The following is a 15,812-nucleotide window of genomic DNA, read 5'->3' on the forward strand; positions in this document are numbered from 1 at the left end:
AGATTGAGAAATGCTCTTCATTATAAGAAGAGCTCTGTGTTTGCTGCAAATTATGCTGTCTCCAGCACTACGGGTTCATTATGCAGGGTAGCCATTCATTTCACCTGGGTTGAGTGCAGCAAAATTTGGTTGAATTTCTGAATGAAGTTGTTATTGTAATTGTCATCATTATTAAATTCGGCTGTCAGATGGTAAAACGATCTCGAAAATCGCTGTTCTGAGAAAAATGACTTTAAAGTTTAGAGGTCTTAATTATGAAATAAGTGAGATTTTTGTGTAGATAGACTGTTTAACCACAGCACATGTATACACTCATACTACACATCATAAGATTGTAAAATGGTCTATCTTTTAGATTTTGTATATCTTGCAGATTTACACAGTAGGTCGTGAAAGGTAGCCCCCCCCAAAAAAAAAAGAAACAAAATTGCCTGTTGCACATTCATGGAAACGCAAATTATTAGTTTTCTACTAATACAATGGAGGGGACTGGTAATGACTCAAACCAACAAGTTAGGAGAAGAATCTCTCAATTTTCATTTTCAGCAATTGTTTCTTGTCATCTGCTAGCTAAATCATTCTAAAGGAATGTGAATAAATTATGGTCCACGTTCAGCACCAATACATGTTGTACATGTACAAGAAAAATTCTGAGATCTCTATTTTTTGTCTCACAAAAGGGCTGTCTGCACCAGCCCGAGTTTTCATATTAGCGCGCTTTTTGTGATCCGGCAATTATCCCGATCTGAACAATCTCAAAATTATTTGTAATGGAGATCGATGCAATCATCACGCTAGTTCGCTGGATTAATCTCGAGATTGCAATCCCAAGTCAACTTGGGATTTTTTGAAAAATAGCGCGCTATTTACGAATTATCCCGCTAATTCGCAGGTGCAGACGCACTCCAGATTATTTATTCACAGCGTCAGACCATGAATGCATCGATGCCTCGCTCGAGCAGGAATCACTCTTCTTAATTGCGACGATGGAGACGGGGTTTCTTGAATCTGGAGATTAATCGCGCTAAAATCTCGAGATTGAGCAAACTCGGGCTGGTGCAGCACCGCCTAAGTCACATTAAATTCCTTTTTAGTCTTATATACAGTAAGCATCTATTTAAAGGTATCATTCTTTGAGAGTAATCTGCCATGATCATTCAGAACGCCAGATGTGATGTCTAGTCTTATATTCTAGACCCTAGTTTATAAGCCTTGCCCTTCCTGAAATTCTAGTGCACTTTGAATAGTTCAGATCAGAGCCTTCCCCCATTTTAATACTCATCTAGTCATCATTAATCTCTCCTTTTAATAACGTTCTTTCATTCTTTGTTTTTTGTTCCCTGCATTTCTTTCTCCTTTACTCATCTATATTGTCGTAAAAATTATCTTTTCCTTCATTTGCAATCCTCTTTCTTATTTTCATGGTATGCCTTTTAATAGGGTAGATGTATGTTGAATTCTCATTTATGCCTGACTTCAATTTATGTGGGTGTTATTTTCTCCCATTCTCTCTCTGTAGTACATTTCTTTTCCTATTTATTTCTTTGAACTTGAGGGTCAGCCTGAATACAGATCTACATGTACATGTATATATACCCTGCATTTTTTAATCCATCATAACACAATATGTAGACTAATTGTTTGCTTGCATCAGAAGATCAAAGGGGCTGCACACTGAGACTACACCTTGCCCTGTGAGATCTATACATGTGTTAGCCTATTGAGATTCCTGAAATACTTCACTCCATACATCTCTGTGCTATCATCTCTTCTCCACAGCAAATGCTCCAGAGAGGGATGTGACATGTCGCTTAAAATACTGTCCTCCAGTTACTCAACCAATTTTAGTGACTTTCGATAATAAAAATTTTCACATAATTGACGTACTATTTGCCCCTATACATATTGACCGATTGAGACTTACAGAAAATTATAGAAGTGAATTGAAACTGTACCTAGGTAATTCAGGAAGCTTTTTAGGTGGGTAAATTACATGACTGACCCATAAAAAAAGACATAGTATGCATGCAATAATGCATCCTGCCTTCAACATTTAAGTGGAAACGGATCCTATGTACAGGCCTATAGATCAATGTCATGCTATGGATAATTAACTGCAGCACTATGACAGACTTTTACATGTACATGTAGGTGAGAATATATTCTCAATGTGTGCTTCAATTTGGAATACACTGTGCTTGCCATTTCATGGAGGACACATTTACCTTGAGGACTGCAATCCTCGTGACTCCATCTCTGTATCATCTTGGTCTCACATCCCAATGAGATATATACAGCTCTTCATCCATTACTCATTGGATCTAAACCCCTTCTACATACAAACAGGATGATAGCAAGCGTTTCCACGTGGGAGGGAGGAGATGACTTGTGACCGCATCCTTTAAGACCGGTCCTGCCCCGCCTCTTTGGTGTTAAGAAAGAACCTTGCACTGGTGCCATAGATCAAGTTCCTGTATAATTGAAGAGACAGGCCTTCATGTATTTTGGATTTATGATTACTTGATTTGTTACAATGGTATCCAGGATGTTATTGGTGTAAAATTGGATGATTACAAGATGGAATAATGACTGCATCATTTGAGACTGGTCCTGCTCCAACTCTATTAGTTTGAAGATTAATTCACGGAGCAAGTTCCTTTTTTGAAGAGATGAATATGTGGAGTCATGATTTATTTTGTTGTGGAAGTTATCCCTGTTGATATGGTTTTGGATGATTGCAATATTGAATTATGACCGCATCATTTTAGACCGGTCCTGCCCCAACTCTTTTAGTTTGAAGAGAGGACTTTCTATTAATCCATGAAGCAAGTTCGTTTCTCTTGAACTAAGAGATAAAGATGTGGATTCATGGCCTTTTTTCAATTGTTATGGATGTTATCTAGGATTTTGTTGTTACGACCTCATTATTTAAGACCTGTCCTGCCCCAACACTTTAGTTTGTAGAGAGGATTTTTGTTGTTGATATCCATAGAGCAAGTTACTTTCTCTTGAAGAGATTAATATGGATTCATGATCTCTTTTTTATTTTTATGTAGAGCAACTAGGACTATATTGCTTTAATATGGGATGATTACGAGATGGGATCACGACTTCATCATTTAGACCGGTCCTGGCCTACTTCTTTTATTTGAAGATAGAATCAACCTTCATATATGTACTGTACATGTAGTATCCGGGGAGCAATTTAGTGTAGAATTATGATTCCATGATTTTGGGGTTTTGTTTTTCAAGGTTAACCAGGATATTTTATCTGAGATGATCGCAAAACATAATTTTTGACTGCATCGATCCAGAACGGACCTGTTCCATCTCATTGAACTATTGTGTTTTGGCACACTTTTTTTATAGCTTGCTTGGATATTCTATGGCTTCTCTCTCCAAGATGATATTTTCTTATAAAATGCAATGATGTATGAATTCCTAGACGCTTCGGTCTCTCTTTTGCTGTCTTTTTTTCCGAGTTGGTAAAGAATGAAAAGTTGTGTACATGTACTGTAGGTATTAGCCCAAGCTTTTTGAGGAATTTTTATGGGGAAAGTAAAAAAAAGTCTTTTTAAATCCCCAGTTTTGTTAATTCAGACTCTGTCAACACCCTACCCAGCTATTTCCCAGTAATACAAAACTATATTTCTTTGTTTAGGGTGGGGGATTGGTGTGTAGAGTATACAGTATATTGTGATTTCAAATTCCTAATTTATGAAATCGATAGAAGGAATTCATGGTCTGTTTCTTCTAATGAAGCATTTTCTAAGAATGCTTCTTGAATCTTAAGGTTGGGTACTTAATGAATCAAACTGTATTCTATATTATGCAGATACATGGTTACCTTGCCTCCAGCCGTTCTGTACTCTGATAAAGATCAAATTCTAAAGGAATTTTTTAGTTTCATTAACAAATAGATTTATTTGATACGGTGGATTGATTTTCTATTGTACTTCAAGGTATTAAAGGTTTCCTATTTCTTCTGCTTCTTGCTGAGATTTCTATAGTGACTCACTGTATTGGCCTTCCTTATTAATTCTGAACTGTCTGTTTGAATGTTCCGTGTGGAGATTGTGGATACTTGATGATAGACGTATAAAGCTACTTGTACATTTGTGCAAGTCCATTTTTTGTTGTGTCTTTTTCATGAAATCTGCTGTGTAACACATAATTTGATACAGTACCTCATCTCGTTTGTTCTTTCTTCTTTGTGCATATTTTGTTGATGATCATTGTGTTCATCAGGAGAATGAAAGGGATTAACTTCAAGCCAATAGAAGCCATACATGTACAGCCTATTTTGAACCAGTTTCTATAATTTATATTTAAAGAAGTTGTGGTCCTTTGATGGCTTCATTTATTTGCCATTCACAATACTCTTCAAGGAATCAGAAAACTTTTATTCAATGGAGTCACATTGGAAAAGTTGAAGAAAATTTTTTCGTCTGCTCTTCGGGAATTTTTGCCTGTTAACATTAATGGTTTACAGCTGCTTGTTTCTCCAAGAAGAAAAATCAAGAAGGATTATCTGTGACATGTTTTAGTTTCATAGACTGACTTCAACATGATGGAAGTGGGACAATTTTCCCCTCACTGAGTATATTGAGGATACAGTACATGTTTATTACATTTCTGATTCACTTGGATTTTGCGTCTTTCAAGGATAAACTTGTTAGTTTTCTTTTAAATGCTCTGAATTTGGCATCAAGTATTTGGCAAGATTTCCCAGTCATCGAGTGGGATGTCAACAATTCCATTGGAAAGCTTACTCTCTCAAATCCTTCAGGCAGACAGCCCAGAAGACCAGGGGGAGCATATCATGAGAGAAATAGTCAATGATTTCACCGACCTTTGTTATAAGCTACCAAAATCCTAGCATCTGATTGGCTCACAGCATATTTGTCAGTGAAAATCGATGATTATTTGTTTCATGAAAAAACTTCTCGGTATTCAGATGTCTACAGTATATAATTATTTTCACCAGTATTTATTGTGAAACTGTGTGTACATGTACTTGTTGCTCACTTCCTGTGTGGTATTAAGATGTCAAAATTATAAACATTACTGATGACATTCATAGAAGAGCATTTTGTTTTTTGAGTTGCAACATTTTTATTTTTAAACATTCTTGAACCCCCAGAGTTTTAGTGGTATAGCAATCGGGATTTACACATCATCTACATTGGACAGTAAACATTCAGCTGTCAATGTTCAACATCAAAGTGAACCTTTTTTCTTTATTGCCCCTGGCATCTTTTGAAAAGTTGTTCAGGTTTAAGACATGAATCTATCATCATCCGCATGTACATGTATGCCATACAGTGGTAGGCTCTAGAATGTACATTTTACTGTATCACTTGCTGTGACCTGCGACCTATGACCTGTTGAAATCATTGGATAATATTGAACTATTGGATCACTTGCTGTGACCTATGAACTGTTGAAATCATTGGATATTGAACTTTTGGATCACTTACTGTTACCTATGACAGACCTGTTGAAGGATCTTGAAGTTGAACTACAGTATTGAATCAGTTGCTGTTAGGACTTGCTGTGACCTGCGACCTATGACCTGTTGAACTCATTGGATATTGAACTATTGGATCACTTTCTGTGACCTGCGACCTATGACCTGTTGAAATCATTGGATATTGAACTATTAGATCGCTTACTGTGACCTATGACATATGACCTGTTGAAGGATCTTGAACTACAGTATTGAATCAGTTGCTGTTAGGACTTGCTGTGACCTACGACCTATGACCTGTTGAAATAATTTTGAAAATCAAGATGACTGTTCGTGAGCTCCTCCTTGATAAAAATGGAGGCGCTGCAGGAGATGAGCACTCTAGCCTTGCTCTCAGGAAAAAGTTTCGCTCGATGCATGTGGTACGTAACACGCATGCACACAAAGCCAAGATAATTCCTTCCTCCTCGCGGACTGAAAAAGAAAATATTTTTGCCGGTTAGGATTTTCTGTTCATTAATTGATTGATCATTTACTCTATTCTCACAAGAAATATTATTTCAGCAGATAATCCTCATGTGCATTCCCTCTTTGTTTTCTCCAGAACTAAGAGACTGCCAGAGTGTCTTCAACCAATTTGAAAAAGATCACAGGAGTCCATGAGCAGGCAGTTGTCATGAAATGCTCTCCTTGTGGGTTAAAGTGATTGGTTAACATTGGTTTGACTTTTAAAAAATCTGAGCTAGAAGGTCACAATTGTCACCTGTGTCTGTGATATGTTACAAAATGAAGCCCAGAAAAAAATTGCGTTCGAAAATAATTATTTAGTGCTTCAAAAATTGAAATATAAAGTGACCGAAAACACCATCTTAATTTCATCCCATACACTTATGTGTACTATTTAGGCGTCTATAAGACGCCTATTTACAAAATCAGGGTTTGCCTTGTAGTTTTAGCTTTTCATTCTCAATAATGGTTGTTTTCAGGGTTTATTAGTTCTAATACATGCACTTGTACTCATGTTTCATCTTGGTTTGAGAATTTTTTAAATCGGCTGCTCACAAAGTTAAACAATACCTTTTTTAAAGGCTTTAACTTAAAATGGGGATCTGGTAGGGCAGGAGAAGTGCCTTGAATGCTTGTGGACCTTAGTGCAGTCTTGGTTTACATCAGGTTCATGATCATTGCGTGATATTTCTCTATTTTTTTTCTCCAGCAGAACCAAGAGACTGCCCTCAACCAACTGAAAGAGATTACAGGAGTCCATGACCCGGCGGCTCTGAGGCATGCCTACGAAGCCAGCGATGGGGACATCACCCAGGCCATCACCTTCTTGACTGAAGGCCATGAAAACACTGCTGCAGGTGGATCAGCAGGAACAGCAACAGCAGCAGCTGCAGGTCACCAGGGGAATCCCAGGCATCAAGTTGCCCATCAGCCAGTGGCTGTTGCAACCGCTGCAGCCACAGCAGCAGCACCGGTGACTCAGCCAGCCAATGCTCCTGCCAATGTGTATGGCCCTAGGAACAGGCCCCAAGGTATGGGAATTAATGCGAGACTGTGACCTTGAAAAAGAAATTGGTGGCCATTGATCATAGTAATTTAGTATAGAACAAATTTTTGCACAAACTACATCATTGCTTCTTGCCACATGGTACTTGGTAGTGTTTCAGAAATTTTCTCGTCACTGATTTGTCCAACAACTATAAGCTTCTGAAATCCTTATATCTAGATTGAGTGATGCAAGACTGTTTTCGAAATTACCAAGATGCTTCACGACCACCTACTATGACTTTTCAAGTAGTGGCAAAAAAAGGAAAAAAACAAAATGAAGAAAATTTTAACAAAGAGTGGCCATACATGTATACTATAGTTGTGTATTAACTTGAAGACTGAATAGATTGAGAAAAAATTGTCATCTCATAATTGGATCATGGTGTCCCCTTCCTCTATCACAAAACTTTGTGGCTATGCCCCCGTTAAGGGTTATGTATTCAGTGGCTTAAAGTGTGCATCTACTGCTATGATCATTTTTTAGATTTTTCATTCCATACTTACAATCTTTAATAGATAATTGGCAAGAATTAAATTTCTGGAATTTCATGTCTTCAACTTTAACAGGGCCCTGTCTTTACAAAGAGTTACGACTGATCCGATCAACCTCAACTATATGGAAATCCATCAGTGTCATAATTTTTTCTACAGGATATTTGCACATGCCCTGTGTAAACAAGGAGAAGCATACTAAATTTTCAAGAAAATAATGAATATATGACAGCATATCTAGAAAATATTTTGAACAAACATGCATTTTAGATGTTGAAGTTGCTGGCCTTCCATAGTTGTAGTTGATCCGATCAATTGCAACTCTTTGTAAGACGGGCCCAGGTTAATGCTTTGTATTGATTTCTCTTTTCTAAGGAGAGGGGGGTAAGTCATCTGATGTGATCGATCTCACCCAGGATAGAGACGAGAAAGAAGATCTTCAAAGAGCCATTGCTCTCAGTCTACAGGAAACAACTCAATCAAGCATCGGAGTGTCCGCAGAAGAACAAGATATCAGCAGGTAATAAACTTGTAGAAGATTTCCAACAGCTTCAACTCGAAGAAGCACTCTCCTGTAAGCAGGAATGATAATCTCCCGACTAAAATTGGAATTCAGATTTTAGAAATATTTTTTTTCATATTTTTTTGGAGAAATCCTTTACCCAAGAATATTCTGATGCTGTTTTTTTAAGTCAAATAATACAACTATCATGCAGACTCACCTTGAAAATCACTTTAGATTTCTTTACTATGCAAGAGTTTGTAACCCCGACCGAGGCGCCTCGGACTTCGGCGGTGACTTAGCGACCTTTGGCTATTTTTCAGATTTTTTTTTTCAGTGGGGAATATCATGCCTGTGTATGGCTTATACCAGGGATTCCACCTTGCAGGCTCAAGTCTGAATCCAGGTCCAGGAAACTCACTTTCTTGTGTACAGAATTCTCATTCTAGATGAATTTCAGGGCCCCCGTTGCATACAAGTTACCATTATGGTAAATTTGCCATCCAATGGGAACTTCTATGAAATCCTTGATTTTGATTGGCTGTAAAGCGATGTTACCGTGGTAGTTACCATTGGGTGGCAAAGATACCATAATTGTAATTTTTATGCAACGGGGCCCTGGCTTCCATTTGAAAGTTTATGTGGCATCTCTAGTTGATACTGGAGATAGTGGTTGATCTCTGGTGTTGTAGCTGTACAGACCTGTGTTGTGGCTCAGTGGATTAGTCTTCAGATGTTGAACTACAAGGTCCAGGGATCAAATCCCACTGCAGCACTCATGTCCTTTGGCAAGGCGTTTATCTACATTTGCCGCTTTCCACTCAGGTGTAGTAAATGGGTACCCGGATGGAAGGAATTCCTTGAATGCTTGATGTGCCCGATCAGGGTAGCTGTGGTAAAACCCGGAGTAGTAATATGCAGCGCTTAAAAACATTTGTATAATGCGCTATATAAATGTTGCTTATTATACTGAATCAGAGAGGAATGTGCTGTTTTCTGACACTGCTGGTGCAAGAGTTACATTAATGTGCTGACGGTATAGTCGCATCTTTGGTGCACTTCTAAGTTTAAGTTTTGCAAAAGAGAGCTGGAGAGACAGTGAGAGAGAGAATGAATCTACATGTAGATGTACGGAGAACGGGGGACTGGTGTGTTGGCTCAGTTGGTAGAGCATCCGTCTCAAGCCCCGGCCGCGTCAGACAAAAAAAACGTTAAAGACAGGTAGTTGCTGCTACCCTGTTTGGCGTTCAACAATTCAAGGGCAAGAGCTATTGTACGACGATCTGGCACTGCACAATGGCTGCCGGATCACAATTAATTTTCAGAGTATGTCTACTTCAGATTTCATTTCGAACATTAAAATATGGATAGATGGATGGTTGGGACATGTGTGGCATGATTCATGAAACTGGAACATTGGCTTAGAAGGAAGATACCCAGAAGAAATTGGCAAGGAGAGTTGTCTGGTTCCACTGTTCTGAATGGTAGTCTACATGGTTGGTGTAGGGTAACATAGGAATCCTGACTTGTTGACCTCAAGTAGTCCGCCTAAAGTCAGATCGTTTCCAGTTTGTCTCGCTTCCAGTCACAGTCTCTCTTTCAATTTTTATTTGGGATACACTGTTTATCAAGGGTGCTAGTCTTCAGGCTTTTGCATGAGTGTGGAGCGTTGTGGCCCAGTGGGTTAGTCTCCGGACTTTGAAACAGAAGGTCGTGGGTTCAAATCCCAGCCATGGCGTAGTTTCCTGCAGCAAGTAATTCATCCACATTGTGCTGCACTCAACCCAGGTGAGGTGAATGGGTACCTGGCAGGAATTTATTCCTTGAAATGCGTGTGCGCTGTAATCTGAGTAATTACGTCTGCCAAGCTACAGCTGGGGTAATAATATCCAAGTCCTTTGGAAGCACATAGAGACATTATTCAAAATGTGATATGCACTATACAAGAACTGTATATTATCATTACATGTATATCAAGCCCTGGCAACTTCCCACTTCAGGCCTTTTTTCAGGCTTGATATTGTACATCATATCCCTGTGTATGATGTCAGAGACATGAAATTGATGTACGTAATAATGTCCAAACTTTGTCTTTTTTCTATCAAAAGAGAGTTTGCTTTGTTGTCCATGGATCTTAATATGGTATTCTGTGAAATTCATGGAAAATTATTTTGGTTATTTTGGTATGTGGGAGAAGAATATCTCTGTGCCTTTGAGGAAGACTACCTTAGGTTCTAAGGTGTCTTCTGAAAAATGTTGTTTAGTTCGTGACCAGGTTAAGGTATGCCTCTGGTGAAAGTCGTTGTCATCGCTCCTGTAGTCCTTGTCTATAGTGACCTATGGATCACCATGAATTGAAATACTGAATGCAATTGGGCTGCTTGTACTAGGGAGAGAGTCTTCATTATGCAAGCTTGTGTTGTGAAGTGTAGGATGGCAGTGGCAGTGTACTACAGTGCTCTAGTTTTTATTCCTAGTACATGTATGTACGAAACATGACGCAAATTGATGAAGCCGACCAGCGTACAGTGGAGAGGTATTTATCGTAAAATATATGAAATATAATTATCAGAATTTAATTTGAAGTATTTACAATTACTTAGATCTATTTTTCTTCATTCCTGATGTTTGTCCTTCTAAAATAATCAAGATTGACTGATGTGGCTGATCTGTGTGCCAGAAGAATTTTTAGAATTTATAATCTAAAAAAAAAAAACATATAATCAACTGCTTATTCTTGTGTTTTATAGCTTCTTTGACTGCTCTTGAGTATTGATTTTTTTTTTATTTCTCTGCGATCATGAAATGAGAAAAGAAAAGAAAATTATTTGAATGTTTCATGAAATTCATCATTTTCTGTTCACATTTTATGGTCTCAGATTAGTAAAAAAAAAATCAATACTCAAGATTGGATTAATTTTTGATTAATAATTAATCAAGAAGAATTTACATCATTTTACCATACTAGTATTACAAGGTTTCATTCATTACTTTTCTTCTGCCACTTGTAGAGTTCTTGAACAGAGCATACGTGATGCAGGTCAAGGTAGAAGCAATACATGGTTCGTCGACCCCCTCAATCCTCATGATAGGCAGAGGGAAAGCGGCTGGCCGGTAGGACTAAAGAATGTAGGCAACACATGCTGGTTCTCTGCTGTTATACAGGTAAAAATAAATATTGGTCCCATGCCATCACATCTGTGTTGGTTGGAGAACAATAGAATAACCTCATTACAAGCATCATCTAAGCATAAAAGATGAATTTGCTAATTCCTGTGCCATCATCTTGTTTTGGAACCCAACACATTTCAATTTTTCATTTTTTGGCAAAATAAATCAAATCAAAACAATTGTTTGTAGATGTTTGTTAGAAATGTCAGAATTAATATATAAAAAAATAGCATTCTACTAGTTATCTAAAGTGAATAAAAGGTAAATAAATATTTAAAAAACACATAACCGTTTGTTAGATACATTTATTTTATGAAGTAGTCCTATCGCTTTGCTTCTGTCTAGAAAAATTCAATGTTGAGTATTTGCATGCAAAAGATTATTGATATGAAAGATTTGAATATATATAGTTTCTAGTTTTCTTCTTGAATATAAAACATATCCATGTCCGACAGATCAGTTGACATTTCGCTAGACACAGCCACTCTGCATAATGTTCACTGGACCTCCCTTTCATTAATTTTCTTGATTGCTATTTATTTCTTTCTCAATCTTCAGTCTTTATTTCATCTTCCTGCCTTTCGTCAATTGGTGCTCAACTTCAGTCCTCAACCTGCCAAAAATACAGGGACAGGAGATGCCAACAGTCAGGTAAGTAGATTTTGCACCACATTTGAGCTTCTTACATGTATTCTAAAGTGTAACACTGAATTGTGGACAATAAAATGATAGATATTTATTCTGTTCGAATATCGCCAGCTGAGAAAGAGAGCTGTAAAGACACATATCCTCTCTAATTAATAATTCTCGCCGTTGTGTGACCCAGTAACCTCCAGTAGTTTGAAGATATGAATAGTATACAGCAAGAAGGATAACACAAGTAGCATTTTACAATGATTTATCTTCGATATGTAATGCGGTGTGAAAGAGATTACAACTAGACTGGCACCAGCCAAGTATGAGTAGATCAGGGGCCCGTTGCAGAAAGAGTTGCAATCAATCGCAATTCTGAAAATCATGCGCAACTTGATTTTCAACCGATCAACAGCAAACGCAACTCTTTCTGCAACGGGACCCTGAGCTTGTTGGGTCACACATCACTGAACAAGAAGTAGAATTTTTAGTTCAATGCACAAAATCAATGGCAAATCCAGGTGATGCGCTACATCCAGGAACTTTTGGTGACTGTCTATAGCAGTTGCCAAACAATGTCAAGGAATATATTCCACCCTCTTTGTTCGTTTCACTTTCATTATTTCGAAATGATCACATATTGACAAGTGGCAGCCTAGCCAATGCACTGATTAGTCCAACTTACCCACGTAATATGATTTTGATTACAGAATCACAGAAATCTTTTATTCATGTCGGAGCTCAGATCTCTCTTTGCCCTGATGCTTGGTACCAATAGAAAGTATGTGGACCCTTCCAAGTCTGTTCAGATCCTCAAAGCAGCTTTCAGTGGCGGAGGTGCGGATAACCAACAGGTAAGCCGTCAGTGGTGTCAAGTATCCATAAAACTAGAGGAAGGGTAGGGGGTTCTACTTGGAGGGGGGATGGGGAGGGGGAACCACTTTGATCCTCAAAGCAGCTTTCAGTGGTGGAGGTGCGGATAACCAACAGGTAAGCCGTCAGTGGTGTCAAGTATCCATAAAACTAGAGGAGGGGTAGGGGTTCTACTTGGAGGGGGTATGAGGAGGGGGGGGAGGAACCACTTTGATCCTCAAAGCAGCTTTCAGTGGTGGAGGTGCGGATAACCAACAGGTAGGCCGTCAGTGGTTTCAATTATCAATAGAACTAGAGGAGGGGTAGGGGTTCCACTGGAAGGGGGGGGGGATAGGGAGTTCTACTGGGAGGGGGGATGGGAGGGGGATTCGAACACTGTGATCCTCAAAGCTGCTTTCAGTGGTGGAGGTGCAGATAACCAACAGGTAGGCTGTCAGTGGTTTCAATTATCAATAACACTAGAGGAGGTGTAGGGGGTTCCACTGGAAGGGGGGGGGGGATAGGGAGTTCTACTGGGAGGGGGGATGGGAGGGGGATTCGAACACTGTGATCCTCAAAGCTGCTTTCAGTGGTGGAGGTGCAGATAACCAACAGGTAGGCTGTCAGTGGTTTCAGTTATCAATAAAACTAGAGGAGGTGTAGGGGGTTCCACTGGAAGGGGGGGGGGGATAGGGAGTTCTACTGGGAGGGGGGATGGGAGGGGGATTCGAACACTGTGATCCTCAAAGCTGCTTTCAGTGGTGGAGGTGCGGATAACCAATAGGTAGGCCGTCAGTGGTTTCAGTTATCAATGGAACTACATGTACAGGAGGGGTAGGGGATACTACTTGGAGAGGGATAGGGGGAAACGGCCTGGGGGTGGGGGGAATCACTGTAATACTCAAAGCAGCTTTCGGTTGAGGAGGTGCAGAAATCAACAGGTAGGCCGTCAGTGGTGTCAATTATCAATAAAACTATAGGAGGGGTAGGGGGTTCTACTTGGAGGGGGGAACCACTTTGATCCTCAAAGCAGCTTTCAGTGGTGGAGGTGCGGATAACCAACAGGTAGGCCGTCAGTGGTTTCAATTATCAATAAAACTAGAGGAGGGGTAGAGGGTTCTACTTGGAGGGGGGAGGAACCACTTTGATCCTCAAAGCAGCTTTCAGTGGTGGTGGTGCGGATAACCAACAGGTAGGCCGTCAGTGGTGTCAATTATCAATATAACTATAGGAGGGGTAGGGGGTTCTACTTGGAGGGGGGAACCACTTTGATCCTCAAAGCAGCTTTCAGTGGTGGAGGTGCAGATAACCAACAGGTAGGCCGTCAGTGGTGTCAATTATCAATATAACTATAGGAGGGGTAGGGGGTTCTACTTGGAGGGGGGGATGGGGAGGGGGAACCACTTTGATCCTCAAAGCAGCTTTCAGTGGTGGTGGTGCGGATAACCAACAGGTAGGCCGTCAGTGGTTTCAATTATCAATAAAACTATAGGAGGGGTAGGGGGTTCTACTTGGAGGGGGTATGAGGAGGGGGGGGAGGAACCACTTTGATCCTCAAAGCAGCTTTCAGTGGTGGAGGTGCAGATAACCAACAGGTAGGCCGTCAGTGGTGTCAATTATCAATAAAACTAGAGGAGGGGTAGGGGTTCCAGGGGGGGGGGGGTGTTAGGGGGTTCTACTTGGAGGGGGATGTGGGGGGGGGGAGGAACCACTTTGATCCTCAAAGCAGCTTTCAGTGGTGGAGGTGCTGATAACCAAGAGGTAAGCTCTCATTGGTGTCAGTTATAATAAACAATGACTGTGTCTAAGGCAGACCTTTCTGAAAGGCACAACCTCAAACATCTGTTTTTCATATGAAATAAATCAGAATTTTAGAGGAAAATATCACTTAATATATAATAATTTAACTGAAGTTGTGACATTAAGTTTATGAAAAACAATTGTGACTAAACATTACAAAATGGTTTTGTGCTTTTAGTAACTGATGTCAACTTACTGCTAATATTAGATATCCCTTTGTGTGTTCATATATATTCAGAAAGAGATCACATGTTCTTATAAATGCTGTTTCGAACCACCAACTCATAGCTCATCTTTTTGTTACAGGGCTTCATTGTCATTAGAGATCTTGATTTCATTAATCCTTCTTTTTTCTATAGGATGTCAGTGAGTTTACTCATAAACTCTTGGAATGGTTAGAAGAGGCCTTCAAATTAGACACATCAGGACATCCCTCACAGAATGAAGGGTAAGTCATCCCCATTCTCCTGAATGGTATGTTCCTCTTCCATTTTATTAACCCACCTGTGCACCCCCATCAGTTGCATGTAGATCGGGAGGAGGGTCCTGGGTTTGTAGTAATTCAATTCACTTTTGCCTCAAAGGCACAGATGATGCCAAACAAATAAGGATCATAAAAATTACAGTGATGATGATGATGATGATGGTGATGATGATGATGATGATGGTGATGATGATGATGATGATGGTGATGATGGTGATGATGATGATGATGGTGTTGGTGATGATGTTGATGATGATGATGATAGTGGTGATGGTGGTGGTGATGGTGGTGATGATGATGATGGTGATGATGATGATGATGGTGGTGGTGATGGTGGTGATGGTGATGGTGATGATGATGGTATGGTGATGATGATGGTAATGGTGATGATTATAATGAGGATGATGATAATGATGATGATTATAATGATAATGATGATGATGATAACCATAATAATCCTGTTGCAGAGCCGAAGGAGGGGAGAATACCAACAAGAACCCGATGCTTGATCTCTTCTACGGTCAGTACAAGGCCGAAGGTATCAACGAGGGCAAGGTCTTCAGTAACCTAGAGACCTTCGGACAGTGCCCTCTACAGATCAATGGTTATAATGACCTTCACCAGAGCCTGGAGGCATCCATGTCCAAGGCGGAGATCGAAACGGTTAATGGAGATGCAACCTACAGATCAGCACAAGAGGTAAGAAGCCAAGTTGATTTGGTGAAATCTGGGCCCTGTTGCTTAAAGGCCACCGCACACCTTACGACTGTTCGCGATCCGATTTTGGAACAAATCGCATTTTGCTCATTTTCTGAAAATGTGAATGGAACACATCACTTTATTTGAGGTTAAAA

General features: G+C 39.7%; 1 protein-coding gene across 3 annotated transcripts in view; it reads left to right on the forward strand.

Annotated features, from left to right (window-relative positions):
- The first annotated feature begins 2,349 nt into the window (after window positions 1–2,349).
- Window positions 2,350–15,812, forward strand: part of LOC129266519 (ubiquitin carboxyl-terminal hydrolase 25-like) — a 41,113-nt gene continuing 27,650 nt past the window's right edge. Inside the window, exons 1-9 of one of the 3 annotated variants that reach the window (XM_064103950.1) lie at window positions 2,350–2,499; window positions 5,268–5,892; window positions 6,690–7,008; window positions 7,892–8,036; window positions 11,030–11,183; window positions 11,748–11,840; window positions 12,533–12,676; window positions 14,834–14,922; window positions 15,426–15,657. In XM_064103950.1, the coding sequence (XP_063960020.1) occupies window positions 5,794–5,892; window positions 6,690–7,008; window positions 7,892–8,036; window positions 11,030–11,183; window positions 11,748–11,840; window positions 12,533–12,676; window positions 14,834–14,922; window positions 15,426–15,657 (1,275 nt within the window). In that variant the 5' untranslated portion in view covers window positions 2,350–2,499; window positions 5,268–5,793. Of the gene's footprint in view, window positions 2,500–5,143; window positions 5,893–6,686; window positions 7,009–7,891; window positions 8,037–11,029; window positions 11,184–11,747; window positions 11,841–12,532; window positions 12,677–14,833; window positions 14,923–15,425; window positions 15,658–15,812 lie in introns of all 3 variants that reach the window. The other 2 variants (XM_064103949.1, XM_064103948.1) reach the window with 2 other exon arrangements.

This window comes from Lytechinus pictus, chromosome 8 (assembly GCF_037042905.1).
Source record: "Lytechinus pictus isolate F3 Inbred chromosome 8, Lp3.0, whole genome shotgun sequence".
In the NCBI taxonomy this organism is placed as follows: domain Eukaryota; kingdom Metazoa; phylum Echinodermata; class Echinoidea; order Temnopleuroida; family Toxopneustidae; genus Lytechinus; species Lytechinus pictus.